This window comes from Callithrix jacchus, chromosome 6, assembly GCF_049354715.1.
Source record: "Callithrix jacchus isolate 240 chromosome 6, calJac240_pri, whole genome shotgun sequence".
NCBI lineage: Eukaryota > Metazoa > Chordata > Mammalia > Primates > Cebidae > Callithrix > Callithrix jacchus.
In genome coordinates, this window is record NC_133507.1 from 137,207,570 (window position 1) to 137,227,188 (window position 19,619).

The window sequence follows — 19,619 nt, forward strand, 5'->3', positions numbered from 1 at the left end:
TGCTCCACAATGTTCATCGGGTTCTGCTATAGTTTTTATGGAGAGCTGAGCAACTGTAATTCAAATCCTATCTTCTTCTGAAAGGAACGCAGTTTCTAAAATCTTTGTCTTGGGAAGGTATGGTATATACTTGCCCTCTGTTCCATCCCAGGCTTACCTGGGGTGGTGCTCCTCTCCCAGGAGACTGTGAGCACTCCAGTGTCAGGGTTTGACTCCAGATGCAAGTTTGTTGGTGGAGACAATGCTACGCAGAAAGAAAATTTTAAAAGTTAAGCTAACACAAAGCTCTTGACCTGTGTAATCTTTCCTCCTCCTTCCCTACCTCCCTCTCTTCCATTCTTCTTCCCTACCTCCCATAAAAATATAGGTTACACTATGAAAACATGATGGACAGCAGCAATTCTCTGACAAAGACTTTTTTTTATGATTACCAATTTTACAATACTATTGAAATTATTTTCATCTTGCCAGTTCATAAATATTTTTGACACGAAAAGAACATTTCCAGTGACATAAAATATAAGGCATGAATTGAATCTGCTACCCCAAATTCAGGAATAGCATTAATAATATAAGTAAGGATATCTCCCCTGTGCCATTCTCATAAGTAAAAAGTGATATTGACACTAATTTTTTTCAAAAAGTGGAACAGTTTTAAAAACAAGTCAAAAAGGGAAAAAGAATTCTTACGTGTCACCACTTTGTTTACAATTGGCGCATCTCTTTCCTTTCCATCTCTCAGGACTTGGATGGTGTAGACATATTCCACTCCTGGAGTCAAGCCAGACACAACGATGCTTCCTGAGTCTGAAGTCACTTCTCGTGGTGCCTCTCCTCCCTGGCTTGGTCGAACACCCAGCTAGAGGAAGGAAAGCAAAATAAACACCAAGGACAAATATTTCCAGAGCTGTGTTACTGCTGTGAGGTTGTGATTATGCTCTAAATGTGTGAACTCTTCAGAAACTGCACAATGTACTTTTATTAGGAAATGATTTGGGGTCTCTTTAATATACTTTAGCTGGAAATTCCCCAAGGTGGGAGAGTGATCTTCCAAACTGCATTAAGGTGACTTGTAATGAAAGGTTCCAGAAAAATGTCATTACATCCTGCTTTGCTTGATAAAGAATCTTTTGTTACAAACCAGACATACACAGGGACTGTGGGCCACATGGTAGTTCATTTCTATTTTTTGTGTGTGTGCTAGAAGGAATGACTTATTCACATTCAATTCACCTTTTAGTTGCCATTTAAAGGCAACAGCCCTTGTAGCAACTGTTTTGGAAAAACAAACCTTTTGAAGAGATATGTTCATAGCTTTAACTGCAGGATGATACATTACAAGAGAAGAATAACTATACCCATGATTTAAAATCTTTTTAAGATTCTATTTCAAAAACTTAGATAACACTGTGCTATCAAATAGTGTTAAACTCTAGAGAGATCCTTCACACATCATAAGGCTTCTGAAAGTCAGCATGACATTAAGGGAATTTAAAAGGTATACTGGCAATCTTCAAAAAGTTCCTCTATATTTGAGTAGCATAATCATAAATATGGCCATTAACATACTTTATCTTTGGTGTATTTTTTAAACCATCAAGGAGATTGAGTCATGATTTCCAGCAATAACAAGTATTTGTGTCTTCACACTAAATGCCAAAGAATGGAATTCTTTTAAACTTACTCATTTCTATTCATCACTTCCCTAATACCATTATTTTAAAGAAGATGAATCCAGATATCCACAGGGAAACCTTAATCTTAACTTCTATTAAGAGATTCTCCTGCAACGCTTAGAACAGTTGGAGATGAAACTGATTGGATAATAATGCAATTTTTAAGTGACTCTGAGTTTCATTGGTCTCTCTAAATTGGCTTTTGTGAACTTGTTCACACCCATTTAGAACAACACATCAATGAAGTTTTCCTATTTTTTTTTTAAACGTAATTCCCTGCGGGAAAGGATAGAGAAAATAAGATAACAACAAGCAGCAGCTTCATACTAATGTTTTATCCTTTGCAAAGCACTTTCACAGCCTCCACCCACCCTTTCAACAATTCAGTGAGGTAGGCAGGGAAGGACTGTGTTAGGCCCTGACAGTGTAATCAAAGATGTATGAACAGAAGCAGGTGATAAAACCCAGGTCTCCTGACTCCTGAACACCGTGTTTTCACCACATGGGAAACACAAGGACACCTCAGGGCTGTATCACAGAGATTAGGGACATCTGCAATTTACCTTAAAACCAATTCTCGGAGCAGGTGTCCATGTGATCACAATGGTGGTCTCAGTCACCTCAGTGTTGTAAGGTGGAATGGAGTTCCCCGGCTGCACTGTGAGAGAAAATCAATGCACATATTTAAACCTCAAAAATCACAGATAATTGCATAGAATATAGATAACAAGTACTTTTATGGAGAACCTCAGAATGTAACATATATTTTTTCACTGCGTGAGAACTGGGAGAGGATCAGGCTTCTCAATCTTGAATGTGCCACATACATTATCTAGGGTCTGGCTAAAATGCAGCTTCTGTTTCTGGAGGTCCAACAAAGAACTAGGGAGTTTATGTTTCTGACAAATTCACAGATAATGCCAGTTCTGCTGGCCTGTGAATTATACCTGAGTAACAAGGGGTTACACATCTTCTAAGGAGGTACTTTCAGTAAATTACAGAATCTAATTCATGTCTTTTCATTATTGTTGGGATTTGAGTTTGATGACAATAAATTTCGCTATATTGCCAGTATAAAATCCCTTACAAAACGTAAAACTGGCCACCACAAACTGATTATCATATTGTTTCTTAATCAATCATTAATTTAAGAACAATGGTTAAATTATAGATGGTTAAGGCAGGGATCGGCGGCTCACGCCTATAATCCAGCACTTTGGGAGGCTGAGGTGGATGCATCACTTGAGGTCAGGTATTCAAGGTCAGGCTGGTCTCTACTTTTAAAAAAAACTTTTTTTTTTTTTCCTGAGATGAAATCTTGCTCTGTCACCCAGGCTGGAATGCAGTGGCTTGATCTCATCTCACTGTAACCTCTGCCTCCTGGATTCAAGTGATTCTCCTGCCTCAGACTCCCAAGTAGCCAGGACTACAGGTGCTTGTCACCATACCCAGCTAATTTCTGTATTTTTAGTAGAGACAGGGTTTCACTATGTTGGCCAGGCTGGTTTCAAACTCCTGACCTCAGGTGATCCGCCTACCTCAGCCTTCCAAAGTGCTGTGATTACAGGCATAAGCCATGGCACCTGGCCTAGAAAAAAAATCTTATTTTTTAAGTAAAAGATTTTTTTGGGGGTTTTAGTAGCAAAAATTAATAAGAAAAGAAAGAGAAAGAAAGAAAAAAGAAAGAGAAAGAAAGAAAAGAGGCATGTATATATAAAAGTTAAGATAGAGATTTCCAAGAACCTTGCAAATCTTACTATAAATGTAGAAAGGTAAGGTCACAGAAGGCCAGATATTTTGAGATGGGTAAGTTCAAGGGTATCAAGTATATTAATAGCCCTGGTCACACTGATGTGTCCACAATTCTTCCTCTCTTTACATCTCAATCAAATTTTGTTCCCATTGGTAAAAACCTCTGAATGCATTTATACTAAATAATGAATGGCTGGCAAGACAAAGCATTTGTCTCCAGAGTTATACAAACAGGGATTAAAAAGCATTCAGACTCCAAGTCTCAACTCAACTCCAGTCAATTTTTTCTTTTTTGCCATATGGGAATTTAAAATCAACATTGCCATTCTCGCATTTTTTTGGCCAGTCTGGATTCTAAGGAGCAATTTTCTATTTTTATTTAAAAAATACTATAGGCCAGGTGTGGTGGCTCACACCTATAGTATCCCAGCACTTTGGGAGGCTGAGGTGGGTGGATCACCTATGGTCAGGAGTTTGAGACCAGCCTGATTAACATGGTGAAACCCTGTCTCTACTAAAAAATAAGAAAATTAGCCGGGTATGTGTGCCTGTTGTCCCAGTTACTCAGGGAGGCTGAGAAAGGAGAATTGTTTGAACTCGGGAAGCAGAGGTTGCAGTGAGCCGACATCATGCCACTGCACTCCAGCCTAGGAAATAGAGCAAGACTCCATCTCAAAAAAAAAAAGTCAAATACATGTGTGGACCACTTCATAATGATAGCTCTAATGGATTAAGGTACTACTGGTTTAATGAGCTGTTTCATCTATGTATGTTGCTATTTTGATGGTGTTTGGTGGAAGGCGGGGAGACATGACTAGGACAGGTGACCCCGATGCCTTTTAGTACCTCTGAAATTATACACCACTTGGCTGCTGCCGACTCTGCCAAAATGCCATGGCCCTGTGTGACCATTTTTAATGCTCCACACACAAAAAAAAACAATTCAGAGAATAGTTTCTTTCACTGAACATCTGCGAAAACCACAACTTTTTCACAAATTCTCCTCAACTGTCCTGGGCTTTAAGACCAGGTATTTTCTATGGTTTGAGCCAGCCAGCTAAAGTCTTCCCAAGTTTAAGATGATGCTTTCTGCCTGGGAAGGCAATTATGGGAAAATCACCAAACCACAAACCCACAAACTGATGTCAAACAAAGGATGTGATTCTAAGTGTGAGCTATGGATTCTGCCAGGCCTTGTTAGGGAAGAAGAGCCCAGCTGTTAAAGAAATAAAATTTGCCCTATCAATAGAGGAGTAAGCTGAATTTCCCCCAGAAACAGCTTTTTCCCCTAACATTTCTCACATTAGCCCTTAAGAATTTAGCACAGGTTACAAAACTCAGAAACGTTATTCCCAGAATTCAGCTTAGTAAGATAGTAAAAAACTACAGAAACTTAGTAATTTCAAAAGCATGTAAGCCCTGCTGATGTTTACAGCTTTAGGGAGTACTTAAAGTTCAAATGCAGTTGTAGAACACCCTGCTTACATTAGTTTATTTAAATATAAGCTTCCTTGAGCTGCTTTGAATTCCTTCCTCAATTATCTATTCACCAAATATTTTTTGAAAGCAGAAGTTGTGCCAGACACTATGTTAACCTTTATCTGATAAAATCAGTTTTGGCTATCAGTATTTCAATTAAAATAATTATATTTTATATGAAGGTATTCTGCAGAGCGTAAAATAATATAACCAGTATACCAAAGTCTTCAGACGTACTTGAAATATCTTGACCCACCACCTTCCCTAATTATTGTTAGCATCATTAAAAATGCTTTTTCTCTTATAAGCACTGTATTCAACAAAAGAAATGACATAAAATATGTCTATGTTAAGGAATGAAAAAGACAACTATAGAATTCTTCATTTTAGTAAAAGACAACATCTACTGAAAGGGCACATTCACTGAAATCTCTATTTTAATTCGCTGAGGAACATTTATAAGAAATGAATATTGTAAGAAATATACAGACATTAATTTCATGAGAGTAGATTTTAGAGTATCTTAGAACCATGTAAAACTTTAGCAAAAGTTTCAGGTAAGCTTATTTGCAAATTAAAAGCAAATTTAACTTGCTTATGATTAACTATTAGGCAAAAGCCTTCATGGGCCAAACTTCATACAGGAAATTTAAATGGAAGTTAGTTTCTCTTAAAATATGAATTCTTATGGGGAAAAGTTTGTATTTTCTTTGGGAAATCAATTCCATAGTTATTTACAAACTAGGCTTGTATTGACTTTTTGAATGCTTTTTCACCTCCATGCTTGTAAATTAATCAAAGAGTAACATTTGTTGAAAGCTTTGAGAAAATTGCAAACTCTTCCATGGTTATAATATATGCTGAAAAAGTGCTTATGTTAAGTGTTTCTGTAATCCAAAATATCAAGTTGAAAATAACAAATAATGTTCAGCTGGAAATAAGTAGTCTCATGATTCTCTGTAATAGAAATGGAAATGTATTTAATAGAAATCAGTTTATAAATAGAGGTCTTTATTGTGATGTAGATATGTAGAAGATTTAAGACCACGTCCTTTAAAATGTTTAGCAAAGGGACAGACATGACCAAAAATTATTGTTAGCATTTTTCTCCTCTGGGGAATTTCAACAGTAATTTCAGAAAAAAAGCGATTCTGTCTGCAAAAGTACTTTAATCTTCTGGAGCCAACACTCATAAAGAAATCATGTCCTTGGCTTCTTGTTCTATCAGTTGGTTCCCATTCAATCTGTAGGTATATTTTATTCTGCATTTATAGTTACTATTCAATACCCAAAGTGATAGAATGTGGACATAGGTGCTAATTTTTTCTTGCCTTAAGCTTTTGGTAAATTCATTTAAGGTAACAATTGAATTTTTCTGATAACAGAGTGTTTTAAACCCATGTTACTCAAAGTGTTGCGCCTAAAGGAAAGAAGGCACTTGGCAATATGTGCAAATGCACACGCTGCTTCCCTCATCAAGAAAATCTGGGCCGGGCGCAGTGGCTCAAGCTTGTAATCCCAGCACTTTGTGGAGGCCAAGACGGGTGGATCACGAGGTCAAGAGATCAAGACCAACCTGGTCAACATGGTGAAACCCCATCTCTACTAAAAATACAAAAATAAGTAGCTGGACATGGTGGCGCATGCCTGTAATCCCAGCTACTCAGGAGGCTGAGGCAGGAGAATTGCCTGAACCCAGGAGGCGGAGGATGCGGTGAGCCAGGATTGCGCCATTGCACTCCAGCCTGGGTAACAAGAGTGAAACTCCGTCTCAAAAAAAAAGAAAATCTTACTTCAGAAAAATTCTCAGCCGTACCGAGCAGTGTGCTTTTTGATTCACGTTCTGGCACAGCTCTTTTTCTTGTTGCAGACTAGCAGCAAACAATGAACAAGGCCAGCAGCCAGTCTATAGAGCACATTTTTAGTATCACTGCTTTAAATTATGTACTAACTTTTTAATGTTTGTTTAAAAAAAAAAAAACCATGAAGAATAGAGAATGTAAAATAGTTAAGCAAAAGCATGTAATTTTCAGCTTACGTGTGGAAAAGACTCCAGTGACTTTGGGGCTCTGTTGGTTGCCCTTTACGGCCACGAGGGATACGGTGTACTCAGATCCAGGCTGCAGGTTCCTCAGTGGGTACTTCGAGGCGGAGGGACCCACATTGTACTGCTTGGGCTGGCCTCCTCGGGTTGGGCCCACGGTCAGTCGGTACCCTGTTATCCGGGCCCGAGGCCGAGTCCATATCACCAGGACGGTAGAATCAGTTTCATTGACAAACTGGAGGTTAGTGGGAGCATCCAGTTCTAGGAAAAAAGATGAAATATGCCAAGAAATATTTAGATCAGTACTGATCATAACTCAAGTCCTGAAGCTTGACTGAAGGTCTAAGTTTTCTCTCCTCAAGATTGCAACTATGTGAAAGTCAAAACCCTGGAAAAACTCTATCTCTATTAAGAGATAGAGTGCTACACAGAACTTTGCCAAAACTCTGCCAGTCATGAGAAATTGTGGAACCATTTTGCTTGATCATCAGGAAGTCTAGTTTTCCAGCACGACTTTCCCACCACTCTCAGAAATTTTAGTTATATTACTGCAATGGTATTTTTAAAAAGGCAAAACAAACACTTCTGAACCTCACAGTTTGCTCTGAGCCAAACAGATTAAGGAAAGCAGGATATGCCTCCTAAAATGACAGCAAGAAGCAGCTCTCTATGGGTCAAAAGGAATATTCTGTAAATACTCCTTTACTGGAGAAAAGTAATTTTCACATGGTTCAGATTAGGTAATAATTATAGTAATTATAACATATACTCAAATCATCAGATTCATGGTAGGATACTGGTGAATCTGCTCTATTAGAGTCACAAAAATTGTGGAATTTATTCTTGAGAATCACAACCAGCAATTTTTCCCACCGAAATTTAAGTAACCTTTCAAATAGAGGAAATCTTTAAGAGGTAGTCAAGTATAATAACTGAGAGCGTGGGCTTTGGACATAGGTTAAAGAGCCAGCTCTGTCCCTTCCTATCTCTGTGACCCTACAAGTTGCAGAACTTTTTAAAAGCCTCAGTTTCTTTATGTATTTGAAGCAGATACTAGTAAGATATTCTGGCTGGGCATGGTGGGTCATGCCTGTAATCCCAACACTTTGGGAGGTCAAGGTGGGCAGATCATTTGAGGTCAGGAGTTCAAGACCAACCTGGCCAACATGATGAAACCCCGTCTCTACTAAAAATACAAAAATTAGCTGGGCATGATGGCATACACCTGTAGTCCCAGTTGCTTGGGAGGCTGAGGGAGAAGAATCACTTGAACCCAGGAGATGGAGGTTGCGGTGAGCTGAGATGGTAACACTGCACTCCAGCCTGGGTGACATAGTGAGACTCTGCCTCAAACATCATAATAAGACCTTTCTTCCTAAGGTCAAAACAAAGAGTAAATATGAGAATATGCTTATAAAAACTGAGCTGATAAGCCGGTGGCTAGTAATACTAGATTCTTGACAAAGAGTAAATATGAGAATATGCTTATAAAAACTGAGCTGATAAGCCGGTGGCTAGTAATACTAGATTCTTGACAATTGCTATTCCTTTCTTTTTTTTTTTTTTTGAGATGGAGTTTCGCTCTTGTTACCCAGGCTGGAGTGCAATGGCGTGATGTCGGCTCACCACAACCTCTGCCTCCTGGGTTCAGGCAATTCTCCTGCCTGCCCAGCTAATTTTTTGTATTTTTAGTAGAGACGGGGTTTAAGGATGAGACCAGGATGGTCTCGATCTCTTGACCTCGTGATCCACCCGCCTCGGCCTCCCAGAGTGCTGGGATTACAGGTGTGAGCCACCACGCCCAGCTGACAATTGCTATTCTTAAATGAATTCTACTGTAAGTGTTATGAGCCTGCATTTTAACTTTGACCTAGATATATTTAGTTACATAAAAACTGCACTCAAATTAGATTCCCCTCAGTTCTCCCCTCTTAGAACCCTTCCACTGGTACAGATATTTTAGAGATGAGTTACCACTTAGCATTCATGGAGTTTGTCTGAGTTTTGTTTTCAAGTTTAATGTGCTTTGTGTTCACTATACATTCCCTTGCCAGCTGGGTATTATCCTCTTTCTAAGCCATATACCTCTAAGTGAATGGTTTGCTGAGCTTCCTCACAGGCTGGAAGTGAGGGTGGAGAATTTGGAGGGGAGGTAAAGTTAGGAGAAGACCTACTGGTTGTCTGTTGGGCAGTCAGAGGCTTGCTCTCCCTCCCATGGTTCACGGCAAAGACTTTGAAGTAATAGGTGACCCCAGGGGACAGCCCAGTGATTTCTGCAAAGGTGTTCCTGCTGATGGGCAGCCTCTGGCCGTGCTCCCCAGGCAGGTTGACGGGGATCACATCTACGCGGTAGCCGGTCACCACACTCTGAGGGGGTGTCCACATGATGGTGACCTTCACGTCTGTCACTTCCACAAACTGCAGGTCCCTGGGAGAGGGCACTGTATCTAACAGACAAGAGTCAACAGATCATTCACATTTTCTGCTGGAGATTTTTTAATTTTAATTTTTTTTTTTTAGAGATAGGGTTTCACCATATTGGTTAGGCTGGTCTCGAACTCCTGACCTCAGGTGATCCACCCGTCTTGGCCTCCCAAAGTGCTGGGATTACAAGCATGAGCCACCATGCCCAGCCTTGCTGAAGATTATTTTTAAGAAGCCAGTTTCTTGGATCTGTTAGGCAGTTCATTGAGCCTCTCATTTTGAGAGTTATGCTAAGATTTGTCTCTTAATCAGATTAATATTTTCATGGTCCAGTCATAGTGCTTAGATTATGACATTGAAGCTTTTATCTAAAATAGCGAGGTAATAAATGAGTTACCAGCATATGAAGTTGGGGAAGGGGGTTATAAAAGAGATACTAAAAAAAAACCTTTGAAACAACTACAGAAAATAATGTAATGGTTTTTGTCTTACTGAATCATTTTATAATACTTAAGAATCAAAGATGAAATGAGCCCTAAGCTTCTGGGGGAAAATCTGTAAACCGATGTTATGGTGTTGGTTTTTAATCAGAAAGGCCAGTACCCAGCCTTGATAAATTACTTATGACATTTCAGCTAGGGAAAAACTAATATGTAAGATTACCTGAATGTGGGAAATGTTGACAGAGACAAAACAACCCTCCCTCAGGAACAATCCTGATAAGATACCATAAGAAGTGTCTTCTTAAAAGAGTTACCTGGACGTGGGGTGCCAGTGGTTTCCTGTTGAATGACAACAGGAGTGCTTTCTTGATTTTCTTCCACAGCATAGATAGTGATGTTATATTGAACACCAGGTTGCAAGTCACTGAGGGTGACGGAGTTTGCAGTTTCAGGAAGGTTGAGTTCTGTGCTGCTACCTTCTACGGATGGTGAATAGACTATTCTGTACCCTGTAGATTCATGAGCAAAAGTAAAATGCACTGTTTTCTTAGAGGCAGAGGCTTAGAAACACCATAAATCCTCCCTTTTCTAACAGCCCTTAGCATCTTGCTTGATTAGTGAAGAGCCAGTGATTCTTTTTGACTCTTTTAATATTGCCACTTCTTATAATAATGACTATTCAGCACAAAGTTAAAATAAGAACAGTCATGCAAACCTTTTTAATAATAAATGTCATCCTTGAAGACCTGAGATCCTTAATAAATGTCAATTAGAGATGCCATTAGGCGAAAATATTCATGTTAAGCTGATTTCTCCTCTTTGAGCTCCAAATGATGGAAGCAATTAATGAAGCAGCCTGAGCAGAGTGTCTAGCACTGTGTGTATCTTTTAGAAACTTCAGTGATGAGGTAGTTGAATCACCTAATGAGCTAAGAAGGCAGCTCAGCTTTCTCCTTAAGAATAAATCTTAGAGCAAGGTTTTCAGGAAAATTACACCTGTTCAACGCTAGGACACCTGCTTTAATAAGCCAGTGAGCTGGCTTTACAGGTTGTGTGTGTGTCGTGGTATGTGTGTATGAGGGAGCTAGTAAATGGTTTGGTGGGGAAATGTACCCTAGGAAATACCCCTCCACATACACACATACACACTTCTCTCCCATAAATTATACCAGAGATTTCAAGTGATATGCAGGTCCACAGTCAGAATCTGCGCCCTCCCACTGATGTCATTAAGATTAACATAGCAGTCAAAGCCGGGGTGGAGGGTGCTCAGCTGACCTGTGATGGGAGCCTGCGGTCTGCTCCAGCGAACAACAATTGAGGTGTCATCAACTCGGTCAACCGTCGGGTCAGGAGGGGCATCGGGCGCTAACAAAGAAAGAAAGTGGGGCCGACAGTCAGGAAGTGCTGCTGCAGGCCTGTGTTTTACAGAAAAAGATTCTTTTAACACTGTGTAGCACCCACGTACCTGTTGTTTGTGAAGTAGACAGGATCAAACTCTGTTCCCCGTCCTCAGATATCTGATAGACATTGACGATGTATTTTCGGCCAGGAAGCAGGTCAGGGATGTTCACGGAAGTGGCTGTGCTTGGAAGATCTTTGAAAGGAAAAGGAGAGGTTACTAATCAGAGTAAACTAATCCCTCAAATGACTCTACAGGTTATAAGAAGGATATTTTAAGAACTATATATTCATAGAAAAAAAAGACTAGCAGGTAATATGCTAATAGATAATCAGTGATTATCATTATTTTTTTTACACAAAGTCTTGCTGTGTTGTACAGGCTGGAGTGCAGTGGCATGACCTCGGCTCACTGCATCCTCCACCTTTCGGGTTCAAGCAATTCTCCTGCCTCAGCCTCCCGAGTAGATGGGATTACAGGCACATACCACCATACTCAGCTAATTTTTTTTTGTATTTTCAGTAGAGACGGAGTTTCACCATGTTGGCCGGGCTGATCGTCTCGAACTCCTGGCCTCAAGTGATCCGCCTGCCTTGGCTTCCCAAAGTGCTGGGATTACAGGAGTGAGCCACTGTGCTTGGCCTAAACAGTGATTATTACCATACTATGGGATAATCCCCCTCCTTGTCTTTCTCCTTTCTCTTCCTCCTCCTTCTTCCTTTCATTTTCCCAACTTTTTCTCTGAAGATGTATAATTCTTGTAATCTAATGCCAAATTTTAAAAAATAGCTCTCTGCAGTAAGGAGTCAGGGTAGTGATTACTGGCAGAAGACAATGGGGTGAGAGTTGAGAGATTATTTTTCTTGATCTGGGCACTGGTCTCAGGGCATGTTCACTTTATAAAAATTCACTGAACTCAGTGCTTACAATTGGCGCACACTTCAGTGTGCCAATATAGTTTTTTAAAGGCCCCTCACCATAAATATTTGAAAAGTACGAGTGGCAATACTGCGTTAATATTGTCAGCTGCAGTGCTGGTACTTACTTCCACTAAGAAAACAGCTTTTGCTGTAGGAACTTGTGTCTAAGTAGGCGCATGATGCAGCTGGCCTGGCATCAGGGACCAGGACATGTGAGAGTGGCTTGGGGAAAACCCGGTCACTTCCTAGAGTTAGTTCCTTCCTTCCTCATGCCACAGGGTGATTTTTTTCAGTCTCAACTGTCAACTAGTTCCAAACCACAGGTACCACCTGCTTAGAGGTCCCCTCCCAGGGAAAGTTTTCCAGCAGTTGCCCCAAACCTGTCTTGAGTGACACATTGAGCTTACCCAGGTACTGTGGCTCATCTCCCTCCTCACTCAGCTCATATTCCACCCGGAATCCCGACACGGTGTCAGAAGCTGAGACCCAGGAGACCACAAAGCTGCTGGCTGTGATTTCAGTCACAGATTCAGAAGTGGCAACAACGGGAGAAAAGGGAGTTGTCTCTCCTGTCACAGTGTTGCCTAGAGAGTCACAGAAAAGGGAAAGTCAGTCTTTAGCCATCTAGAAAATTTACCGTCCTCGCTATGAACATCATTCAAAAAAATGTTGGTGCCACTCTTGGAAGAATATGAATTGAGAAGAGCCCAGCTCTGGGAAACTTGGGCATAGGAGGCGTGAGGGTGGCCGGCTACATACTGGTCACAGGTGAGCTCGTGCTAGTGGTGGTGAAGTCAAAGCGAGTCACTTCTTGGTGGCCGTACTGCTGGATGCTGATGAGCTGGCCCTCGTATATCACACCAGGCTTCAGGCCTTTGATGGTGTAGGAGTTTAAGTGGCCTGGTATGGTAGCTTCCTTCCAACGGCCTACAGAATTTTTCTGAAAATTTAAATAAACACACACATAAGTGTTTACAAGGACAAACATCTGAAGATGAAGTTCAGTCATCTTCAAAGAAGAACGAGGGACTTAGGCAGCTCCATTCTAGAGGAAAATCATGGAAAATAATGGAAAACTGTATTCCCAACAGTTATATAGGTAGATATAATGCTAACTATTGTGAACATCAACAAACTACTGCAGGTTACCTGCTGATAGCCATGCTCTGTTTTGTTACCTACATTCTCTCATCTAGTCTCCATACCCTTCTGATGGTGAGGCAGTGGCATCGTTGCTCCTGTTCTATGGATGGAGAAACAGAGTGATATGTGATATTCCCCAGGGTGATACAGTTGCACACAATGGGCACCTTCGCTTTTACCAAGTTAATTATCTTATATCAGTAACATGATATGATGAACCTAAGCTTTGCCTCTCCCATGTGTTTTTTATTCCTACAACAAACGGATATATTCCTCTCTGAAATATGGAATTGCCAATGCCATATATTCTATCTTTTAACTCAGTGGGAAACAATTCAAGTTTCTGGCCCTGAAAAAACATTCAAAGGCAGAATGCTACTTTGTGACTCAGTTCCTGGGGCCATCACATACCAGGTTCAACAAGTCTGGTTTTCTGACTCATTCTGGGATATGAGAGGCAAAGGTTGCACTGAGCCAATAGCCCATCAGAAGTGGTTAGCCAATTTTGGACAAGACTGCAGAAAAAATGCAATTTCGGTTTATTTAGTCTTTTGCTTACAGTTTATATTACACATCCTGTTCAACTTCATTAATACACCATGGGTTACAAACTCAGTGCAGTAAAATGTGTATGAAAGAAACACCCTTCAGACAAGATGAGACTTTCAAGTCTCATCTAAATATTTCAACTAAATATTCTAAACTAATACGAGTCAAAATATATTTTTTATGCCCAGTGATTTTTAAAAGTTACCCAGTCAACCAGTTCCTCAATAATTCAAATACCCAAATGTCCATTTATATTTTTGGAATAAGCGAGAGTGATTATAGTACTCTTTACAGTGAATTTTTAACTCAAATACACTTTGGAAAAATTTTTAAATCAGTCATTGCAATTAGCTAAAATTTATTTAGAAATTATTTTTCATCATGAGCTGGTTGGGTTAGTTAGTAAAAGAAAATAACAGAAAATAAAGTCTCAGGTGGTATCCATTAAAAAAAAACCCTGAATTTTTATAATTGTTAAAAAATCTCAAAAAATTATTCATCACTGCTGCTCTTTGAAGACTTTCCAATTCAACGTACATTTTTCTTTTCTTTCTTTCTTTTTTCTTTTTGAGACGGAGTTTCGCTCTGGTTACCCAGGCTGGAGTGCAATGGCGCGATCTCGGCTCACCACAACCTCCGCTCCTGGGTTCAGGCAATTCTCCTGCCTCAGCCTCCTGAGTAGCTGGGATTACAGGCACACGCCACCGTGCCCAGCTAATTTTTTGTAGTTTTTAGTAGAGACGGGGTTTCACCATGTTGGTCAGGCTGGTCTCGAACTCCTGACCTCAGGTGATCTGCCCACCTCGGCCTCCAAAGTGCTTGGATTACAGGCGTGAGCCACCATGCCCGGCCTCAACATACATTTTATACATACTTTTAAGTGTCTCCACTGCAGTGGTCTCACATAAACTTCAGATATACTTAAGTTTAAAGGAAATAAAATTAGTGATATAATAAAAAGATGAGAGACTAGAAGGTCTTGGATCACTGATGCTACTGACTTAGATCACTGGATATCAAGTTTTGCAAACAGCCAGATTATGGAGATTACAAAAGAGGGTGAAAGAAGAAAAAGGATAACTTTGCTTTGGATGAGTTCATGTCCTTTGCAGGGACATGGATAAAGCTGGAAACCATCATTCTCAGCAAAATGACACAAGAACAGAAAACCAAACACCACGTGTTCTCATTCATAAGTGGGTGTTGAACAATGAGAACAGATGGCCACAGGAAGGGGAGTATCACACACTGGGACCTGTCAGGGGTGGGGGGCTAGGGGAGAGATAGCAGGGGTGGGGGTATTGGGGAGGGCTAACATTAGGAGAAATACCTAATGTAGATGACGGGGGGAGGGATGCAGCAAACCACCATGGCAGGTGTATACTTATGTAACAATCCTGCACCTTCTGCACACGTACCCCAGAACTTAAAGTATAAAAAAAAAGAATGACTTTTTTTTCATTCACCATTTGTTAAGCAGTGTGCCAGATACATTGAGCCAATGAGGAAGACATGATTCCCCTCTCTAAGAGAATCTGTTTTTACTCTTCTGATCTTGTCTCCAATATACAACATGCTTACACCTCTGTTTTTTTCATTTGTCCACAACAGATCATATTTATAGACTCTTTAATATGAAAGTTGAGGATTTTTTAATATATTTATTTGTGTTGAGATAGAGTCTTGCTCTGTCTCCCAGGCTGGCATGTAGTGGTGCCATCTTGGCTCAATGCAACCTCTGCCTCTCAAGCTCAAATGATCCTCCAGCCTCAGTCTCCCAAGTAGCAAGGACTACAGGTACATGCCACCATGCCTGGCTAATTCATATATTTTTTGTAGAGCCAGGGCATAAGCATGTTGCTCAGGCTAGTTTCAAACTCCTGAGCTCAAGTAATCCACTGGCTTCAGCCTCCTAAAGTGCTCGGATTATAGGGGTGAGCCATTGTGCCCAGACAAAGTTGAGGATTTAGCTCAGTAATATTACCCCCTTCCCTCCCAGAATCTTGGACATTCCCAGTATCTGGTATTTGTATTGTTATCTTTGTTCTTCTTGTGTTTGTATTTATAATTTAAAGTATTATACTAAGCGTTCTTTTTTTGTAAACTTCATCAGCTTTTGGTACTATCTCTTTTGATTCTCCACTTTGAAAGAGAAAGCTATTACCTCCTCTCTTCTCCACCTTCCATATCCACCATTTTTCAAGTAAATGTTTACTTTTTATTTTGTCTGGAAGTTGCAACAAAGTTTCCATGACTCATCTATAGACTAATCGCATCATGCATTAGGAGTATATTATTTTTAATGAGTCTAACAGCATGATTGTTAGGTGGATTGAAGTTTCCTGAATCCAGGCTCAATGGAATTTTTCCTCTCTTTGTTTTTGTACCTTAATATTGCCGCAATTTAGTTTGCTTCATATAAGAATTATTACCTTATTATACATTTGGGGTTTTTGTTGTTGTTGTTTTGATTTTTGTTTGAGACAGACTCTCCCTCTGTTGACCAGGCTAGAGTGTAATGGCATAATCTCAGCTCACTGCAACTTCCACCTCCTGGGTTCAAGCGATTCTCCTGCCTCAGCTCCCAAGTAGCTAGGATTACAGGCGTACACCCATGCCTGGCTAATTTTTGTATTTTTAGTAGAAACAGGGTTTCGCCATATTGGCCAGGCTGGTCTCGAACTCCAGACCTCGGGTTATCTGCCCACCTTGGCCTCCCAAAGTTCTGGGATTACAGGCGTAAGTCACTGCGCCTGGCCACATTTGCGTTTATTACACATTCCTCCAACTGATTCTCACATTGTTATTTTAACTGCAATATTTAACCCTGTGATTAATTTTCTCCAAGCCTGCTTTTTCTATAAAGTCCCTCTTTTTTGTTGGAGACTTCAATCCCTGATTTCTCAACCCCATCCCCATCTTTCTGTTCCATCTGTATTGACTTCCCTCTAAGCCAGCTATGCAGTTCTTGTGTTGCAAAGTTTTCCACCACTGTCAGGGGTCTGATTTGGAAGCACTGTTTGCTGGACCCCATAACTTCCTTCTTATTCCACCCTTGTTTTTCTGGAGTATATCCACAAATACTCTTAAAGAAAAGGATGCATGGAAAATAAACTGCCTAAAATCTGTCTGAAAATGTTATTTTGCCCCCACATTTGATTGACAACCTGGCTGAGTACAGAAGCTGTTAAAAGTTTCTTTTTATCCTTGGAACTCTAACACATCAAAGATGTGTCTAGACATGGTTCTTTCCCCAATTTTTCTGGGCACTCAGGTGGCCCTTTTAAATCTGAAAAATTCTGTCCTTCAGCTTCAGAAATTGAGAAAAAGAATCATTTTAACAGCTTAAATTTTTCCTAAAGAGTTTAAATGTAACTGCCTGGGTTGGTCAAATTTTGTTTGTTTGTTTTTAATTGTGGAATTTAATAGCTGTGATTTAAAATGGACATTTTTTTCTCCTGTGTTCAAAACAGTGTTTCTCAAATTATGAGTTATGAACTTTGGAGTTAAACAGGGAAGGCTTAAGAGAGTAAGAGAAACTAAAGCTAAGTAGACCGATGTTATCCTTATTTGGTTTCTTTAATTTCTAGTCATTTCTCATTAGCAGATCACAGGGCTATATCTTAAATAAACCAATTGCCATCCTTCATCTAAACCTCCCTCCCATCATCTCTTTTCCTTCTATCTAAATAAATTCAGAGGGTCAAAAGTAAAGTTCTAAAAATGATCACTTAAAAAGTGAATCAAAAAAGAAATATATTGTCTATTTTTTTTCAAATTATAAAAATGATGCCGGTAATTTTCCTTTGATGAGGTTGTAAGACATTTAAGAACCTGAGATTCTCTTCTCGCATTGGGCAAGTACAATTCTAAGCATTATCATTTCTAAGTCCTTGCAAAAAAGATTTCTTAAAATAAAGAGATAAATTCTTCCAAATATCAACCCCTGCCCTCGAAGAAAAACAAAATAAAACCCAAACCCAAAACCAAAAACCCTTCAATCTACATATCAATTTAATTGACCACATATTGTTTTCTCACTAAGCAAATATAATAAATGCTAATAAATAGATAACAGACTTGTTGGCTTAAAAGCGGGGGGAATGAAAAAGAAACCATCAGAATCTGATAAGGTCAGGAGACTCAGTATCCAAGGTTTCTGGACGGGATACTCACAGGTTTCCACCTGAGAATGTACTGCGAAATGTGAGACGGTTGTGGTGCATTCCACTGGATGGGGTGAGAGTTGGGCTGACTTGGAGTCTCAGTGATAACTACTTGGACAGGACCGCTTGAGCCTGAAAATGAAAACGTTTAACATTTGATTATCTTGGATATTCAGTCACTTTGGCTTAAAACTTTGTGTACATGGATGGTCATCATTACAAACAGCTTTGCTTATCCGTAAATGTGAGTATAATAAACTTATCTGGGATAAGTCTTTTAAATATTTACATCGAAAATCAAGGCAGCAAATCCACTTTTTGCTGATAATTATTATCTTTCACATGAGAAATGCAAATCATAGTTGTTTATAGTGAATAAAATACGTTCATAAAAAATCTTTGCTTTTATTTTCTCTATTATCAAAGAATTATGAGAATTGTGAAGTGACCCTACAAAAATAATGTAATACAGAACATAAACTTCATTTACTGATTGCATTGAGCCTCTTTTAAAGCAAATTCTAATTTTTGAAGGTTTTCATCAAGAATGAATCTACTACCTAAGAAGGAAACAACATTTCAAAGGCCATATGAGATGATGTAAAACAAACACATTTCTAAATCAGGGTAAAATCTTGGACAAATAGGCAAAGGTAATAATTAAAGACCTAGTTTTATTTCTCATCAGTCTAAGCAAGCTATCAGTTTGGAAAAAACATTAGTTTTATTTTTATTCAAGAAATATACTCTCAAATTACACCATTGATCCATCAAATTATTAAGTGATTAAATTTTTTTTTTTCCAAAATCAGTTGTCAACAGAAATGACTTTATGAAGTATATACTAAATTCAGTGTTTCTATATATTGATGTATATCACTGTTATCAACAAAATTTAAAGTATGATTTCAGTTCTTTCGTTTAAAAAAAAGGAAAATAAGGGAAGTAGCAGGAATTTCTAGGTAGTGTTATTTAAGATAATAATGAAATAGCTAGAAAATTTATGCTTGAAGAATAGAAAACTGTCTTTTGTTAAAACACTATCTTTATGATGTCAATGTTTAAATTACTAGAAATAAAAATTGTGTCTTTTCAAGAATTTCTACCTGACACTCTGTCAAACAGAGCAAAATTCTGCAAGTTTAATAAAGCACTTCGCCAGATTATTAACAGATTTCAGTTTTCTAAAGCTTCTAGGTAAAAAATACATTGATTTTCAAATTTTATTATCTAAGCTGTTAAATTCTCTTTGAAAACAAAGCTTCCTGAGCAGAAAAGATATATAACTTGGATATTCATATAGATACAGAAATCCTAGAACAATATACTCACTTCCACACCAGTAACAGTTCAAAGGTGGCTGAAGATTAGCAAATACTTTGAATCTTAATTTCATTTAGTGCACATATTTCCAAGCCACATGAATACCAAAATTCAGGCATAAAATTATCAGTTTTTCATTTTAAAGTTGTATGTATTTTACAGAACACACAGGATGTTTGTTTTGATCCATTGGCATAAGTCAATTCCACGTCCCTCTTTGAATTACCCATTTTGTTTATGAAGATCCGTACAAATAAAAACACATTTTTAAAGACAACTATTTAAGAAATATTTTGGA

The 19,619-nt window shown here is 39.0% G+C and overlaps 1 protein-coding gene across 20 annotated transcripts in view; it reads right to left on the bottom strand.

Moving 5' to 3' along the window:
* FN1 (fibronectin 1) overlaps positions 1-19,619 on the bottom strand; it is a 76,188-nt gene that overhangs the window by 37,491 nt on the left and 19,078 nt on the right. For all 20 annotated transcript variants that reach the window (XM_008999454.4, XM_008999453.5, XM_035305623.3 and 17 more), the window contains exons 13-23: positions 18,009-18,130; positions 12,900-13,080; positions 12,548-12,724; positions 11,287-11,415; positions 11,097-11,186; positions 10,133-10,327; positions 9,126-9,398; positions 6,946-7,212; positions 2,240-2,334; positions 691-859; positions 158-244 (exon numbers count right to left, since the gene is read on the bottom strand). In XM_008999454.4, the coding sequence (XP_008997702.1) occupies positions 158-244; positions 691-859; positions 2,240-2,334; positions 6,946-7,212; positions 9,126-9,398; positions 10,133-10,327; positions 11,097-11,186; positions 11,287-11,415; positions 12,548-12,724; positions 12,900-13,080; positions 18,009-18,130 (1,785 nt within the window). The remainder of the gene's footprint in view (positions 1-157; positions 245-690; positions 860-2,239; positions 2,335-6,945; positions 7,213-9,125; positions 9,399-10,132; positions 10,328-11,096; positions 11,187-11,286; positions 11,416-12,547; positions 12,725-12,899; positions 13,081-18,008; positions 18,131-19,619) is intronic.